The sequence below is a fragment of the Protopterus annectens genome, chromosome 2.part2 (genome assembly GCF_019279795.1).
Source record: "Protopterus annectens isolate FY-2018-M chromosome 2.part2, PAN1.0, whole genome shotgun sequence".
Lineage (NCBI taxonomy): Eukaryota > Metazoa > Chordata > Ceratodontiformes > Protopteridae > Protopterus > Protopterus annectens.
The window spans coordinates 409,031,844-409,048,204 of NC_056730.1; the positions used below are offsets into that span (position 1 = coordinate 409,031,844).

General features: G+C 34.7%; 1 protein-coding gene across 2 annotated transcripts in view; it reads right to left on the reverse strand.

The window, feature by feature from the left end:
* The window catches only part of LOC122795650 (baculoviral IAP repeat-containing protein 1b-like), a 254,032-nt gene that overhangs the window by 85,521 nt on the left and 152,150 nt on the right, over positions 1 to 16,361 (reverse strand). For both annotated transcript variants that reach the window (XM_044063930.1, XM_044063929.1), the window contains exon 3: positions 4,897 to 5,061. In XM_044063930.1, the coding sequence (XP_043919865.1) occupies positions 4,897 to 5,061 (165 nt within the window). The remainder of the gene's footprint in view (positions 1 to 4,896; positions 5,062 to 16,361) is intronic.

Here is a 16,361-nt window from a genome sequence, read left to right on the forward strand (position 1 = left end):
GTTCCAGGAAACTTCTTAGGGATAAGCATTTCTGACACAGAGGTACTAATTTTACAGTTTATGTTAGCCTGGGAACTAAAGGCAAAAGTGACAAAAGTTATGTCATCAAGCTAACCCAGCAGTAATGTGTTGTTATTAATTTAAGAACTATCTTTCAGAGAAAGTCTGTGCATTTTGTATGTTGTTTTTGGACCTGTAAACATCCATTCAGCACTTGCATTTGCCTGGCTCTGTAAGTACGATTTAGGTAAAGTGTTTCTCTTAGAGATAGATAAGAATGTAGTAAGATTAGTTTAGATGTGTTCTGTATTTATTTGAGACTGTCCTGCAATGTTGTTTTAAAATATTTCCTGTAAGTCTGAACTCTGTTGTCACTGTGTTGAGTTATTGAGTATTGTCTTGTACTTTTATTATTTATTATTAAATATATTTAAACCTTTTAATTGTGTCGGGTGTGTTTAGAGATATTTAAGCTCTGATAGTAATTGCATATGTATTTGGTGACACTGTGTAGGCCACTCCTAAATAGCCTTAAAAGTTTTAGTCACACTTACCATTTGGATAATAGGAACATTACACAGTAGAATTAGTCACCCTTTGGGAAGGGCCTTATAGTAGCTGATAAAGAGTGGTTGATGATAGCTGGTACTACTGTATAGTCTGAGCAGAAGGGGGCATAGCTAGTGAACCTGTGCCAGCCTTCCCCAGGAGTGTTTGCATACAATCCGAATCTCAAGTGTGTGTGTGTGTGTGTGTGTGTGTGTGTGTGTGTGTGTGTGTGTGTGTGTGTGTGTGTGTCAGACCACTCGGCTGAGATCTTAGCCCTACAACTGTGCCAGTAGAGAGTTTTATTGGGGATCTAAAGAGACAGGGAGAAACCAGCCCCAGACTGAATGTGATCTCTGTGTGCCCATAAGGGAAATTGTACTTTATTGTGCGTGTACTTGTCGCCCTCCCAATGTGCACATCCCTCATTGGTGCTAGTGTTGAGGATTGAGGCTTCTTGGTTACTGGGCCAGTGCAGAGGCATAACAGCCATGGGTGGTGGAAATATTTGACATTGATATACAGTGCAAAACTTGTACCTATCATACATAAACTACGAAAGGGAGAATTCAAAAAAGAAAAAGATAGATATCAAGCAACACTCATCATGATCGTGAACTACATTTTACTCATGGGTAAAAATGCCCAACATATATATGTATTTATACTCAAAGAACACAGTAAGTAAATTGTCATGTAGTATATTTTGGACATCCTTAATGGATAAAATTCTGAATTTATTTTATGTATGATTTGTTGTAGTAGGGTTATAACCAGGAAATTGATTCTGATCATGTGATCTTTATTTTTGATAAAAGCTAATGGGAATGGTTTGTTTTTAGAAGTATTGATAAAGCAGTGTGTAATATGGCAAAACCAGTTTATTATATATTTTTCATGAACAATGTGATTTGGATATGAGCAACTGCTGGATCTTCGGTCTGTTATTTATATATATATATATATATATATATATATATATATATATATAAATACGTATATAGATTTATATGGGTTCTTGACAAGTTGTTGACAAGTAGCGTTCTTACTGAGCCCAGTAACCCTCTGGCACAGCTGACTGGAAATCAGCTGATCAAACATGCCAGGAGTTATTTTGTGCAAGATCACAGTACAGTGGCGTTCAGGGAGTTTGCCATTTCCCCACAGTAGTGTTATCACGGAGTTGGTACATATAATTATCAGGGGAGAGTAGGGGTGAAGGGGGGAGCTTGGCCAAGGCTTGTTGTCTTTTTTTTTTTTTTTTTTTTTAGCTACTCATCAACAAGTTGTGCTTGATCAGTTGCATGACTTTTGAAGGGGGTATCATATATATATATATATATATATATATATATATATATATATATATATATATATATATATACACATGTATAACATACACACACACACACACACACACACACACACATGCATATATATATATATATATATATATATATATATATATATATATATATAAACAAAAGTTGCATAGTGAAATTCATTGCAATTCATTCAATGAATACTCAAATCTAAACAAAACAAAAAAAAACAGTATTACCAAAAACACTAATGTCATATGTCATCAGCTCTGGAGCTCTCTATACTAATTTTCTGGTTGTGTTTGGTTGGATATCTCTCTCTCTATATATATATATATATATATATATATATATATATATATATATATATATATATATATATGGGTTACCTTCACTTCCCCTAAAGTTCATTTGACTGACATTCATTTGACTGAGACCAAATGACTGACACTTCATTTCCCCTAAACTTCACTTCCCCTAAAACTCATTTCCCTGACAATTAGTACTGGCAGTATGTAGAGCACTGTAAGGCTAGAAAAAGGAATATGTCCTTTTCCCCACTGTAGTGCGATCCTGGAGTTAGTATATATAGTGAGGGTGTGTAGGGGGCATAGACCCCCACCTAGTTTGATTTTATATTTATATTGTTCAGTAACCCCCCTTCACTATATATACTAACGCCAGGTTCGCACTACAGTGGGGAAAAGGACATACTCCTTTTACTTGCCTTACAGTGCTCTACACACTGCTAGTACTAATTGTCAGGAAAATGAGTTTTAGGGGAAGTGAAGTTTAGGGGAAATGAAGTGTCAGTCATATGGTCCCAGTCAAATGAGCTTTAGGGGAAATGAAGGTAACCCATATATATATATATATATATATATATATATATATATATATATACACACATATCTGTGTCTGTGTATATATCTATATATATATATCTATATATATATATATATATATATATATATATATATATATATATATATATATATTTCATTTGGGGGATTGAATTTAGTGGATTTAGTACATACAACGTAGCAGGGATATGGAGGCACACCCCTACACATGGAAAGTGCACGGATGCAGGGCTCCCAGCAAAAAACATTGTCAGATGTCATGGTGAGTATGTTGGTGTGTGTGTGATTTGGGCTTTAGTATTTGAATTTATATGATGTGAAACTCTGTATATGTGCTTGTGCATGTGTGTGTGAGAGTGTTTTTGGCCGTGTGTGTATGTGTGTGTGTGTGTGTGTGTGTGTGTGTGTGTGTGTCTGTGTGTGTGTATTTGTTTGGATGTCGGTTTGGGCATGCATAGTAGTGTGCTATGGGGTCTATGTGATATGAGTTCACTCCTTTTGGAATAATTTACTAGTTAGGTAAATCAACACACACACACACACACACACACACACACACACACACACACACACACACACACACACACACACACACACACTGCATTTTGTAGTGCACAGTGCCTTTGCACTGTGGCACATGCCTGTGCATCTCATCCAGAAACAGAATGAGAAACTCACTGTTTATAAGAAATTAAAAAAGATAGGAGTACATCGCTAAAATGCATGTTTGATAAACTGCATACATTTTTAATGTTTTAGGTCATGGCTAGTATGCACAACAAAGATTATTATCTATAGCAATGGATGTGCAGTGTCTATTCCTAGAAACATTTAAAATTTAGCAGGCTTGCCTTTGTGAAATCATCTTCCATGCTAGTCTTGATGTTCAATGTCTGCGTTTCTTTTCCTCCACTTTAATAAGACCATGCTAAAATGATGGGGCTAAAGTATTCAAAACTAGCTGCGATATAAATTAATATTAAATGTAGTGAGGGAAAGCTCTTCGCATTAGTGTTTTTTAATATTTTTACTTGAAGTATGCATTATTGCAGTTTCTTAGCAGGTCATGAATGAGATTACTGCTATATTTTAGAGTAGACCAACAGCAAGTCATTATTCTGAGTTCTACAAAGAGAATTTGCATTCATTGTGGAAACATTCTTTACAAATCAAAAAATGTTTATGTTACTTTTCTTCAGGAAGGATTATCATAAAAGAAAAATATGAATAACTTGAATAATTAGAAGTGAATACTACTTTGTTTATGAACTCAATTTGGTAAAGCACATTTAGAAATCAGGGAATTGTCACTACTGAAGCTGACTCGTAATTATGGTTAGTCCTTCACAATGCCTCCTGTAGTTAATACACTGTAACTTACAAAGCCTGTAAGACAGCCTAGGCTTTTTGTATTCTGACAAATGGCTGTCATTTCCCAAACCAATTACAGAAACTTTGTAACACAGTGTTTCTCAAAATGTGTGGCCAGCCACACATGGGGAGCCTGGGATTTGTTTTGGGGGAGCACAAGCATTTCTGAAAATTCTGCATACTTTTAACGTTAATTATACAGTATTAATTTTATGTGGGATCAGGCCAAATGCAGACAGACAGTCTATATATCTATATCTATATATAGATGGATAGATACAGATATATACATATGACTGCAAATCAGTAGTAAATGAATAATGTGCATGATCACATCTTAACTATTTCAACTGTGTGTGTGTGTGTGTGTGTGTGTGTGTGTGTGTGTGTGTGTGCGCGTGCAAAGCCCCATTGATTTTCCTAATATCAAGGGAGGGCTCAAGGAATTTTTTATGGTTTGGTGGAAACTCACTGTGACTGAATCTGAGATGCAACAAAAATATTTGAAAAACACTCTGCCACATTTTTCTTTCTTGACCACATGTCAGCAGTTACTATTACAGCAGTCTGGGTGCAAGTCATTAATTTGCAATGAGAAATGCTTGTATGTTAATTTTTGTTTCTCTGAGTTAAATTATGAATTAACCATAAAAATAAAGAAAAGAAGGTTTCCTGGTCATTTGTGATCTTGTACATAGTTACATGTTTCTGTAGTGTGCAAACTAGTAAAGTTATTTGCTGAAAATGTATGATATGATACTCAGTTGTCAAAATACACTTTTAAAGTAACTTACCCAGTTCCAGCACACCATCATCATTTAAAGTGTTTGCAAATTTCAGATGTGTGAGGTGTGGCAGATGCCAAAATTGATGGACAATGGATTTTGCAGTGGCAGTTATTCCCTCTCCTTGGGGAAGTTTGAGAACTTGTAGCTGATTAAGCAACCCCAAAGAATTAGCTGTAATGGAATAATAGCACATTTATTGCTAAAACACACTGTCAATACACATCATAGGTAAATGCTACGCAATCAGTCTTCAAATTCTTACATGCCAGCCAAAACCAGGCATTAACCAAAGGTGAGAATCAAATGTGTCACAGAGGTAACTACCATAATCATTATTTCAACCCCCATCTATTTAAACTGCATGCAGCATGTTACTGTTTTTGCAGTTTTCACAATTTATTGAATGTATGTTATAGTTAAAATAGGACTGCACATTGTACACAAATATAAGCCATTTTGTTGTATCACATGGCAGGAATTGCCAACCCAAATGTTATATTGGGAAAAATACCCAAGCAATACTTTCTTTCTTAACTAGGGATGCCCAGTAAACACATTAGCCTCTTTTCAAGAGTAACTTACAGGTTAAAAGACTTGCTCAGAGTCAGACAGTCTAGTCTACAGGTTGAGGAAATCAGACCTAGAACTACTGGATAGAAGTTCATAGCCTTTAACCCTCTGAGCTAAACTGCCACTCATAGATATGTAAAGGCTGCTGCTCCTGCACCAAGTGTTTTATTCATGATACACCAGTAGACAACAAATAGTGAAACACTTGGTAATGTGGGTCAATAAAGGCTGTCTTCCATTAATTTTCACCACAACCAGAAACTTCAGAAATTAGCTATATCCTTTATTATACAGATTTTAGCGCTTTCATCTCCAAACCTGGAGACCTCATCAGAATCAATTAAAACAACACACTCCCTGTCTTATATACACAAATCAATCAAGACAAATAATTCAAAAAATGTGATAAAAAGCAATAACAATAAAGTGGCTGGCAATTAAACAATCAATGAAATTTCTGTAGACAAGTTAAAATAGCATTTCATATTCATAAATAGTTATTAAAAAAACATATATAGGTGTATGCATACACATCAAATAAATATATAATTGTATATACATGTACCATAACCCATTATATTGAATAAATATTTATTTAAAACCAAATATATGTTAATTAATAAAATTAATATGTTGAAATAACAATCGGTGAAATAATTCAATGGATTTACATATGCTTCTTGGGGTCATTGGCTAGTAGTTTTAGGGCTGGTATTATGGATATGTGATCATTGAAGCCCTTACCACTACAGGCATCTAGCCTAAGTTGCCATATCATCTCCCTATATAGCAGTTTTGTCTCCCAGTCACCCCCTCTATCCAAATGCTCAACAACCTCAACCACCCAAAATTTAAAATCGGCCTTCTCACATGTTAAAGAGTGTCTATATAAGGCATTATTTTCATTTTTACGATTTAAATCTCTCAGATGTTCATATATCCTTTTTCTTAAGTGTCGTTCTGTTTTGCCAATATAGAACCCACTACATGATTTACAATAAACTAAGTATACCAAACCCTTGGTGTAACAACTATAATATTTATTTGCTTGTAGTGTAATGTTTAAACTAGGTAATGTTATATCTTTTTCACCAGCTATAAATGGACACTGGGCACATCTACCACATCTAAAGGTACCAACTCTCTTGGAGACTGGTTCGTTTTGGACTGTACACTTCTTTCTTTCTAAAATATTTTTTATATTGTACCCTCTCCTGTAACTATAGGTTAATTTATTATCAAAAATAGTAGTCCTTTTAGCCAATGTTTTGAACAAATTCCACGTCTCATTGATACATTTATGTAACCACCCTATGTTTTGATAATATGTAAGAGTTAGATAAGGAAAGCCATTATTATCCAATGCTTTTTCGGTTCTTTCCATAATTCTATCATTAATCTGATTTAGTAGTGGTACATATTTATTTCCCCATCCCTTAATTACATATTCCTTAATAGGTTGTGTAATTTCCATAGGGTAGTCTCTTTCATGAAACATTTTTTGTATTTTATCAATTTCAACAAGAAACTCTTCCCTATCTGAAGTCATACGGGCCACTCTAATCATCTGCCCCTTTATTATGTTTCTCTTAAGATGCTCAGGGTGATCACTATTGAAGTGCAAATAAGTATTCGAAAAGTTTTCTTTCCTATATATAGTAGATCTATAAAGGTTGGTATTATAATCTTTACATAACAAAATGTCCAAATAGTGAATTTTTTGTGAATTAATATGATAAGTGAATTTTAAGAAATTGGTGCTTCCATTAATATGGGAAATAAAGTTGTTTACTACTTCATCTGGACCTTCCCATAAAATAAATATCTCATCCAGGAACCGGTAATAACTTTTGATGTACCCAAAAAATTCCGTTTCAAAAACATACAGTTTTTCCCAATATAACATGACTATATTTGCATAAATGGGGGCACAAGCTGCCCCCATAGCTACCCCTTCGGTTTGATGGTAGTAATCACCCCTAAAGAAAATAAAATTGTTCTTAAGTACCAATTCCATACATTCTAGTACTAGTTTAAACTCACTTGATGTCAATATATTCATTTCTATAAGCATGTTTTCAAACCAATCCATCCCTATATTGTGTGGAATAACTGAAAATAAATGTTTGACATCTATGGTGATAAATTTCATATCCACACTGTATGGGTCCTTACTAATCTTTTGTAAAAAGTCCCAAGAGTCCAACAAGATGTGAGGGTATTTATTGTTTAATTGCCAGCCACTTTATTGTTATTGCTTTTTATCACATTTTTTGAATTATTTGTCTTGATTGATTTGTGTATATAAGACAGGGAGTGTGTTGTTTTAATTGATTCTGATGAGGTCTCCAGGTTTGGAGATGAAAGCGCTAAATCTGTCTTGTTGTGTATAATAAAGGATATAGCTGATTTCTGAAGTTTCTGGTTGTGGTGAAAATTAATGGAAGACAGCCTTTATTGACCCACATTACCAAGTGTTGCACTATTTGTTGTCTACTGGTGTATGGTTACTGGTCAATTTTGTCGGTAATTTGGGTTCGAGGAGTCTCCGTTTTTTCTGTGGATTTGGTATCACCTACCAGATAATTGGTTTCTTACCAGTTAATTTTTTTCAACAAGAATAAGGAACCTTTATTTATATTACTACAATGGATAGTAGTAATCTGTTGGTAGAATTAATTCAATTAATTCAAAATCATTCACAAACGGATACTTCCCCAAAACCTTGCTCTGGGGAAAGTATACCGTGCGCACAGAGTAGTCCGGCGCCGAGAAGGGAAACGGAAACAACCAGGGGAGCTGAAGTCGAAACACGCCCTACGAGTAGGAGAATGGAGGTGGAAGAGACTGAGATACAATTGAGTCGACGGGCAGCAGCTGCAGGGGTTTCCAGTCCCAGAGGTACAGAACTACCAGGTCGGAACAACTCTAGGGACAATTTTCACGTATACCACAACTTGGACTTCAATATGTGGTTGAATTCATCGTTTTCCGATAAAAGAAGTCGGGCGGAGAGTAGAAACGACAGTTTGGGGTACAAGGACAAGTGCAAAGTGTTAAAAAATCTTCTAACCAGGTACAAAACTTTATCTTTGGAGAACTGGTATTTCCACAGATGCCTGGAGGATAAAATTGTACCCAAAGGCTTAAGAATTAATAAATTTCCGAATAATATTAATGGTGTCACTGACGCCGATTTTTTTAAAGACATTTTTGAGATTTTTAATGAATGTGGACTGGCTATGCTTAAGGTATTAATTAGACACAATGAAAAAAGAATGGAAGTAGATAAGAAGGATATTGATAAATTGTATAGAGAAATTAATGATGATTTATTATTTTCTGTACAGCAATACAAAAATATGTATTTTAGATCCTTACAGGATATTGATCAAGTTATTTCACGAAGTTACAATAGAAAGTTATCTAAGTTAGATAGGGACATCAATGAATACAGATTTGGTGCTGAATACAATTTTGGTAAAAGAGCTGTGAAAGGTAATTTTAGTGAGTCTGAGAAACAAAATTTTAAATCTAGTTCCCAGTTGTTAAACAATCAGAGAGGTAGTAACATGGATTTTAATAGTGAACACGAAGTAAATTTGTTTGAACAGGAATTTGATAGATGTGATGATGAATTTTTTTGTGGGGAAGGGGCCCCTTTAGGGGGGGAGGGACCAAGAAGGTCCGAAAGATTAAAAAAACGACTACAACAGCCGTCATATGTCCAGGCTGCGAGGACCAACAACTACAACTATCACAAACGAATGATATACAGATAGAACAAGTTAATGTAGGGGAAGTTGGAGATATAACTTCTATATACAAGCCTTTGACTATGCATTCATTTAGAGATTTCTTTATATACAATTATACTGATCTAAACATCAATGCAGGTCATTTTAAATTATTTACAAAAGGTTTCACCTTTGTACCTGCTAGAAAACCTAGTATAGACAGTATATTGTTGGATATAAAACTTTTTACCAGGAAACTCAACTTCAAGCAGATGTTTGGCCAGGACAAGCATTATGAGTCAAAAGAATTAACTAGACGTAGTCTATACAGCCCCCCACTTCACCAAGACATTTATAGTTTTGAAAATATGCTTACTAGGAAGATTAGAAGTGAATATCTACTAAATGCAAACAATTATAGTAGTAATCTTACGGATGAAGAAAACATGTTATTGAAGGAGCTTGGAAATAACCGAGATATCCGGGTAATGAAACCGGATAAGGAGTCCTTATGGATAACTGGGACTATGAAAAAAGAATGTTAGAAATATTAAACAATGATAAATGTTATAATATAGTTTCTAAAAATGAAATCAATATTGCATACTGTAAAATAGACTATATTATAGAGGACAATTTCCTTCAGGGGCTTATAGATATGGATTTGTGGAATTTGTTGAAGGTGAAGAAACCAGTCATCCCCGCTATTTTTGGCATACCTAAAATCCACAAAAATATTCAAAATCCTCCTATGAGACCTATCGTCTCATCACAAGGTTCCAAAACACAACCACTAGCCATTTATATAGACACTAAACTTAAAATGTATCACAATAAATACCCTCACATCTTGGTGGACTCTTGGGACTTTTTACAAAAGATTAGTAAGGACCCATACAGTGTGGATATGAAATTTATCACCATAGATGTCAAAGATTTATTTTCAGTTATTCCACACAATATAGGGATGGATTGGTTTGAAAACATGCTTATAGAAATGAATATATTGACATCAAGTGAGTTTAAACTAGTGCTAGAATGTATGGAATTGGTACTTAAGAACAATTTTATTTTCTTTAGGGGTGATTACTACCATCAAACCGGAGGTAGCTATGGGGGCAGCTTGTGCCCCCATTTATGCAAATATAGTCATGTTATATTGGGAAAAACTGTATGTTTTTGAAACGGAATTTTTTGGGTACATCAAAAAATTTTTACCGGTTCCTGGATGATATATTTTTTTTATGGGAAGGTCAGATGAGTAGTAAACAAACAACTTTATTTCATTAATGGAAGCACCAATTTCTTAAAATTCACTTATCATATTAATTCACAAAAAATTCACTATTTGGACATTTTATTATGTAAAGATTATAATACCACTTTTTATAGATCTACTATATATAGGAAGAAAAACTTTTGAATACTTATTTGCACTTCAATAGTGATCACCCTGAGCATCTTAAAGAGAAACATAATAAAGGGGCAGATGATTAGAGTTCAGATAGGGAAGAGTTTCTTGTTGAATTTGAAAAAATACAAAAATGTTTCATGAAGAGACCCCTATGGAAAATACACAACCTATTAAGGAATATGTAATTAAGGGATGGGGAAATAAATATGTACCACTACTAAATCAGATTAATGATAGAATTATGGAAAGAACCGAAAAAGCATTGGATAATAATGGCTTTCCTTATCTAACTCTTACATATTATCAAAACATAGGGTGGTTACATAAATGTATCAATGATGGCGTGGAATTTGTTCAAAACATTGGCTAAAAAGGACTACTATTTTGTTTAAATTAACCTATATAGTTAGGAGAGGAGAATAAAAAAATATTTTAGAAAGAAAGAAGTGTACAGTCCAAAACGAACCAGTCTCCAAGAGAGTTGGTATCTTTAGATGTGGTAGATGTGCCCAGTGTCCATTTATAGCTGGTGAAAAAGATATAACATTACCTAGTTTAAACATTACACTACAAGCAAATAAATATTATAGTTGTTACACCAAGGGTTTGGTATACTTAGTTTATTCTAAATCATGTAGTGGGTTCTATATTGGCAAAACAGAACGACACTTAAGAAAAAGGATATATGAACATCTGAGAGATATAAATCGTAAAAATGAAAATAATGCCTTATATAGACACTCTTTAACATGTGAGAAGGCCGATTTTAAATTTGGGTGGTTGAGGTTGTTGAGCATTTGGATAGAGGGGGTGACTGGGAGACAAAACTGCTATATAGGGAGATGATATGGCAACTTAAGCTAGATGCCTGTAGTGGTAAGGGCTTCAATGATCACATATCCATAATACCAGCCCTAAAACTACTAGCCAATGACCCCAAGAAGCATATGTAAATCCATTGAATTATTTCACCGATTGTTATTTCAACATATTAATTTTATTATTTAACATATATTTGGTTTTAAATAAATATTTATTCAATATAATGGGTTATGGTACATGTATATACACTTATATATTTATTTCATGTGTATGCATACACCTATATATGTTTTTTTAATAACTATTTATGAATATGAAATGCTATTTTAACTTGTCTACAGAAATTTCATTGATTGTTTAATTGCCAGCCACTTTATTGTTATTGCTTTTTATCACATTTTTTGAATTATTTGTCTTGATTGATTTGTGTATATAAGACAGGGAGTGTGTTGTTTTAATTGATTCTGATGAGGTCTCCAGGTTTGGAGATGAAAGCGCTAAATCTGTCTTGTCGTGTATAATAAAGGATATAGCTGATTTCTGAAGTTTCTGGTTGTGGTGAAAATTAATGGAAGACAGCCTTTATTGACCCACATTACCAAGTGTTTTATTCATGATGTCATGGCTGGATATGAGAAATCTGTAATTTGGGAGTCAAAATTAATATAAGCAGCAAGATGTAAAAACAAATTTAGAAAACATAGTAAGGAACAAAATGTAAATCTGTACCCAGGGATGTGGGAGGTGGAATCAACAGCAAAGGGGTCTGCAGTTCTTAATTTTCACTACAGCATACACTAAAAAAGGTAAGGCCCTTTCTTTTTTGTCTAGTCTCATGTCTGCTGCAAAATGTACAGATCCTGTAAAACCTCTACTTTCACAGTCTTATTTTTTAATGTTACCTTATACGAGCCTGGCTTATGCTACTTACCAAGTTACTATGTGACATACATTTTATTTTTTATTTTATATTGACATGCATTTTTAGTGTGGGCCATGGCTGCAGTTTAAACAACCCTACCTCCCAAACAAAATTGTGAATTTAAATGCACATGTGCTAAATGGAATGTATCCCTGGCAGCAGCTTGCACTGGTTCTTGAGCTCTGTGTGTCAAATTGATGAACAGAAGGTCTTTTGATGCTGTCATATGATAGGCAGAGAGAGATTCTTGCAAGTGTCTAGCAAGAATCTCTCTATGCCTGTTCCAAAGACTTAAACCTTGACTGTGATATAAATAACACCTGCTGACCTGCTGGAAAGACAGGTATGTATCACAAAGACTACCCCTTCTCTGGAGCAGGCTCCCCATATGAAGTAGAGTTCCTCCCTAACCCAATTCAAGTGTAACTTGGACAACTGGCTAGGGAAGAGGAAATTTATCACGGGTTTGTCACCTATGTTTCTAATGGACATAGGCAGCCTGTAAATGGTTTATCTTCCAGGCCCCTGCTTGTAAAATGCTTCACCTCCAAGCCCCTGCTTACACTTATCAAAGGCTTAAAATGGCTCTTGTGATCATTAGCCTAGTACACACCTATGAGCCTATGAGAGAGAACCTTACCTAAAATGTTTCCTAAGTACTGTGTGTATGTTTTGCAAAAATACAATATAGTTATTAGACATAAAGCGGTTATCATTAGTCCCCATTTTTCAATTTTTACAATGGGTGTGTGGTGTCCCAACAGTATTAAATGTGACCAAATCACCTAGAGTGATGTTTACACCATCGAGTGACTAGCCCTGACACCCAAGCTAAACTTCAAAAATAGTAAAATAGTGACTCACAAGCATATTGTGACATTGCATGGGAGGCAGAAAGAACTTGGTTACAGGAAAGTATTATTCTGCAGTCACAGTGCCAAACTGCAGTCACAGTGCCAAACAGAAATTCAAAGCTAAAAGATGAAACACAGAATATGGATGACACAGTAATTTTACAGCAAAAGCAGCAAAATTATGCTGATTTTTATCCTGAGAATCTGTATCCTTAAATATCTTGTTAAATGCCTTTTTTAACTATGGGCTCTGCAGTGTGATTTAGTCGTAAGACATATTTAAACTAAATAAATGTGCCTTAGCTACAAAATGCTGATTAGTATCATTAAATGTTCCTGTTTCTGTAGTAGTATCATACAGTGAAATCTGACCCTGAGTACTAAACATTTGAATTGGCAAACTCCTTGTTTCAGGGAAGCTAATGAGAACAATGTGATCATTTGCTGGGGATGGGGGTGGGGTGGTATTACTGAAGATGCTCACTTCCTTTTCTTGAGACCTGTGGCTAAAAAAATATTGTTGTTGCTTTAGTAAACAAAGTCACAAAGCAGCCATTACCAAACTGGAAAAGGAGTATGTATTTATTATGTGGCTCCACAATACATTAAAGAACAAACAGGTTTCGGCCCAATGGCCTTTTTCAATGTATACTTCAAACTGTAGTCAACCACTGATTTATATATGCAACCAAAAGCCTTAATTAATCATTAATCAGACAATTATAAATGCTCATTTAAACCAGGTGGAAATAATCTACCCAGTTTCACAATCCATGATTTCTCTTTTTTATTTAAAATCTTATGCCAACCTGTTTCAAAGGATATGTTGCCCGTAATTCTATCAATAAAAAAGGGAAACAGTTGTAAAGTCCTGCCGTGCATACAGAATCCTCTGTTGCAGTGCTTTAGTAAACGTCATAGTTGTGACTGACATTTATTGTTGTGATTTAAGCTACTTGCTTTTGCTTTTGTACTAGTGATACATCATATCATTATAAGCCACTAGCAGATTGTTATGGGCACTAAAGGTGGTTTCATGGATAGTTGCCTGTGGGCTCAACGAGTATAGGAGCCCCATGCTAATCTATGTATGTTGTGACTTGCTGTCAATAAATAAATACTACACTATACTAAATTATAAATATTTGAAGATTTATGAAAATTAAGAAAATTTTCAATATTAGAAAGCATTGTACATTAGAGTGTTGATCATCCGAAATGTCAATTATCTGAACGCAGCCTTCCTAAAGCATCAATTATTTGAATGCAGAGGCAGACTTTCTAAAAGTTGCATCTGTACTTGTGTCACCTGTTCTTTCTACGACGTGGAATGTAACATTCCATTCGTTGCTGCCTTGATGCTTCCACAGTTCCACTTCAACAAGTAAGTGTTGTGGAGTGTGTGCGTGTGTGTGTGTGTGTGTGTGTGTGTGTGTGTGTGTGTGTGTGTGTGTGTGTGTGTGTGAGCGCATGTGTGTAAAATACCCCATTTTCATTCTTAATCCTGTGAACAGTTGTGTAGGTAGGGGCCCCAGTACACTGCTTTGCCCAGAGGCCAATAATGCTGTTAAGATGGCCCTGAATGTGCATACTAATTTGAATCGAGTGTTGCACTAATGACTACAGTAGAGTTTTACAAATGTTTCATTTAATTGATAACTGAGTATGTGAACTGAATGGGATGAGATACATTTTATTTCTAGCCACTAAGGTAGTTACGCTATACCTTAAAAGAACAGGAAAAGTGGTAATGGTTATTTTTTACTACCCCAGACTGTAGCACTGTGGAAAGTCCATGAAATAAGTTATGTACCTAGACCAAGCAATAATATTCTGTAGCTACAGCAAAATTGCAGTGTTTTATAATTATTAGTAAATATTTCAATCAGAAGTACAGAAATATTTGTGAATAGGAGAATCCTATTCATAAAACTGTTTTACTGAGGACATCTAAGAGAAGATAGCCCTAGCCTAGCTTATAAGTTGCTATCATCAAATGCTGTTGATGAAACTCTGTTTGCTCTGTTTGTCTTTTAACTGTACAGAGCTGAGGACTCATCTTTGATCTGGAGAGATCAATGGGGCAATGATACACAAGGGAGCAGGATGTTTTCTGCTTCTTGTAACTAGAAATGAAGGATGAAAGCAACAAAGTCGTTGGGCCAGGATGCCATCTTTACTGCTAGGCCACTATGAACATGGTTCTTTATATCTCTGCAACAAATACAGTCTTCTGGGTGCCTATTGTAGAGGCAATTTAAATGTGATGCTGGTGCAGAATGTGGCCAGTCAGTCAATTGCCTTAAATATAATGTAGGTTGCACATAAAGGGCTGGCTATCATACTTTGAAAGATGATGGCCAAGCTGTTCACTTTCACAGACAGTATTTATCCTATCTGTCTTGAGTTTATGCAGTATACACAAGAAACCAACAAATGATTTGTTGAGTCTGTATAATTTGTAGTTGGTCACAAACATAAAAGGTAGGTGATATCAGGATATTAAAGAGTCTAGCATATCTAATATCCTAATATTATTATTTCTAATATTAATGATCAACATACCTAAAGTCTGAGTACAAAACATTTTGGACATTTATATTACCAAACCATAGACAAAGAAACTACAAAATAAAACTACAAAATTAAATGTTTCCTTTTGTGATCTTAACACACACGAAAAAACTTGTATAACGATATACCCAAATTTGTCTGAAGAGTTGTCATGTTACCATCTAGGTAATATCAGCTAACCCTAACCATCAGACAAAGCCTGAAGAGAAAAGTTCCACAATGATATAATATGTTTGCAATTAAATAAAGTTATTACAAATGCTAATACAGAAGAATGACATTAACTAAGTATAAATTCAGTTTCAGCTCATACAGTGTGAACTTGTACATACATAGTGAAAATATTTGGACAGCTATCACAAGTTAAAAAAGAACACTGACAATAGATAAAATATTCACAACCTGCAGTTCACAGAGATGATACTAAATACACACTTTCAGGAACAAAGATGACTAGATAATATAGCCTAGGCAAAAATATATCTTTGTCTAAGAAACAGATTTTACTAATTCCTTCTCTTTGAATATAGTCAAGGTATGCTAGTGGTGGAAGGAGGGAGGGACTAGTCCAGCCTAGG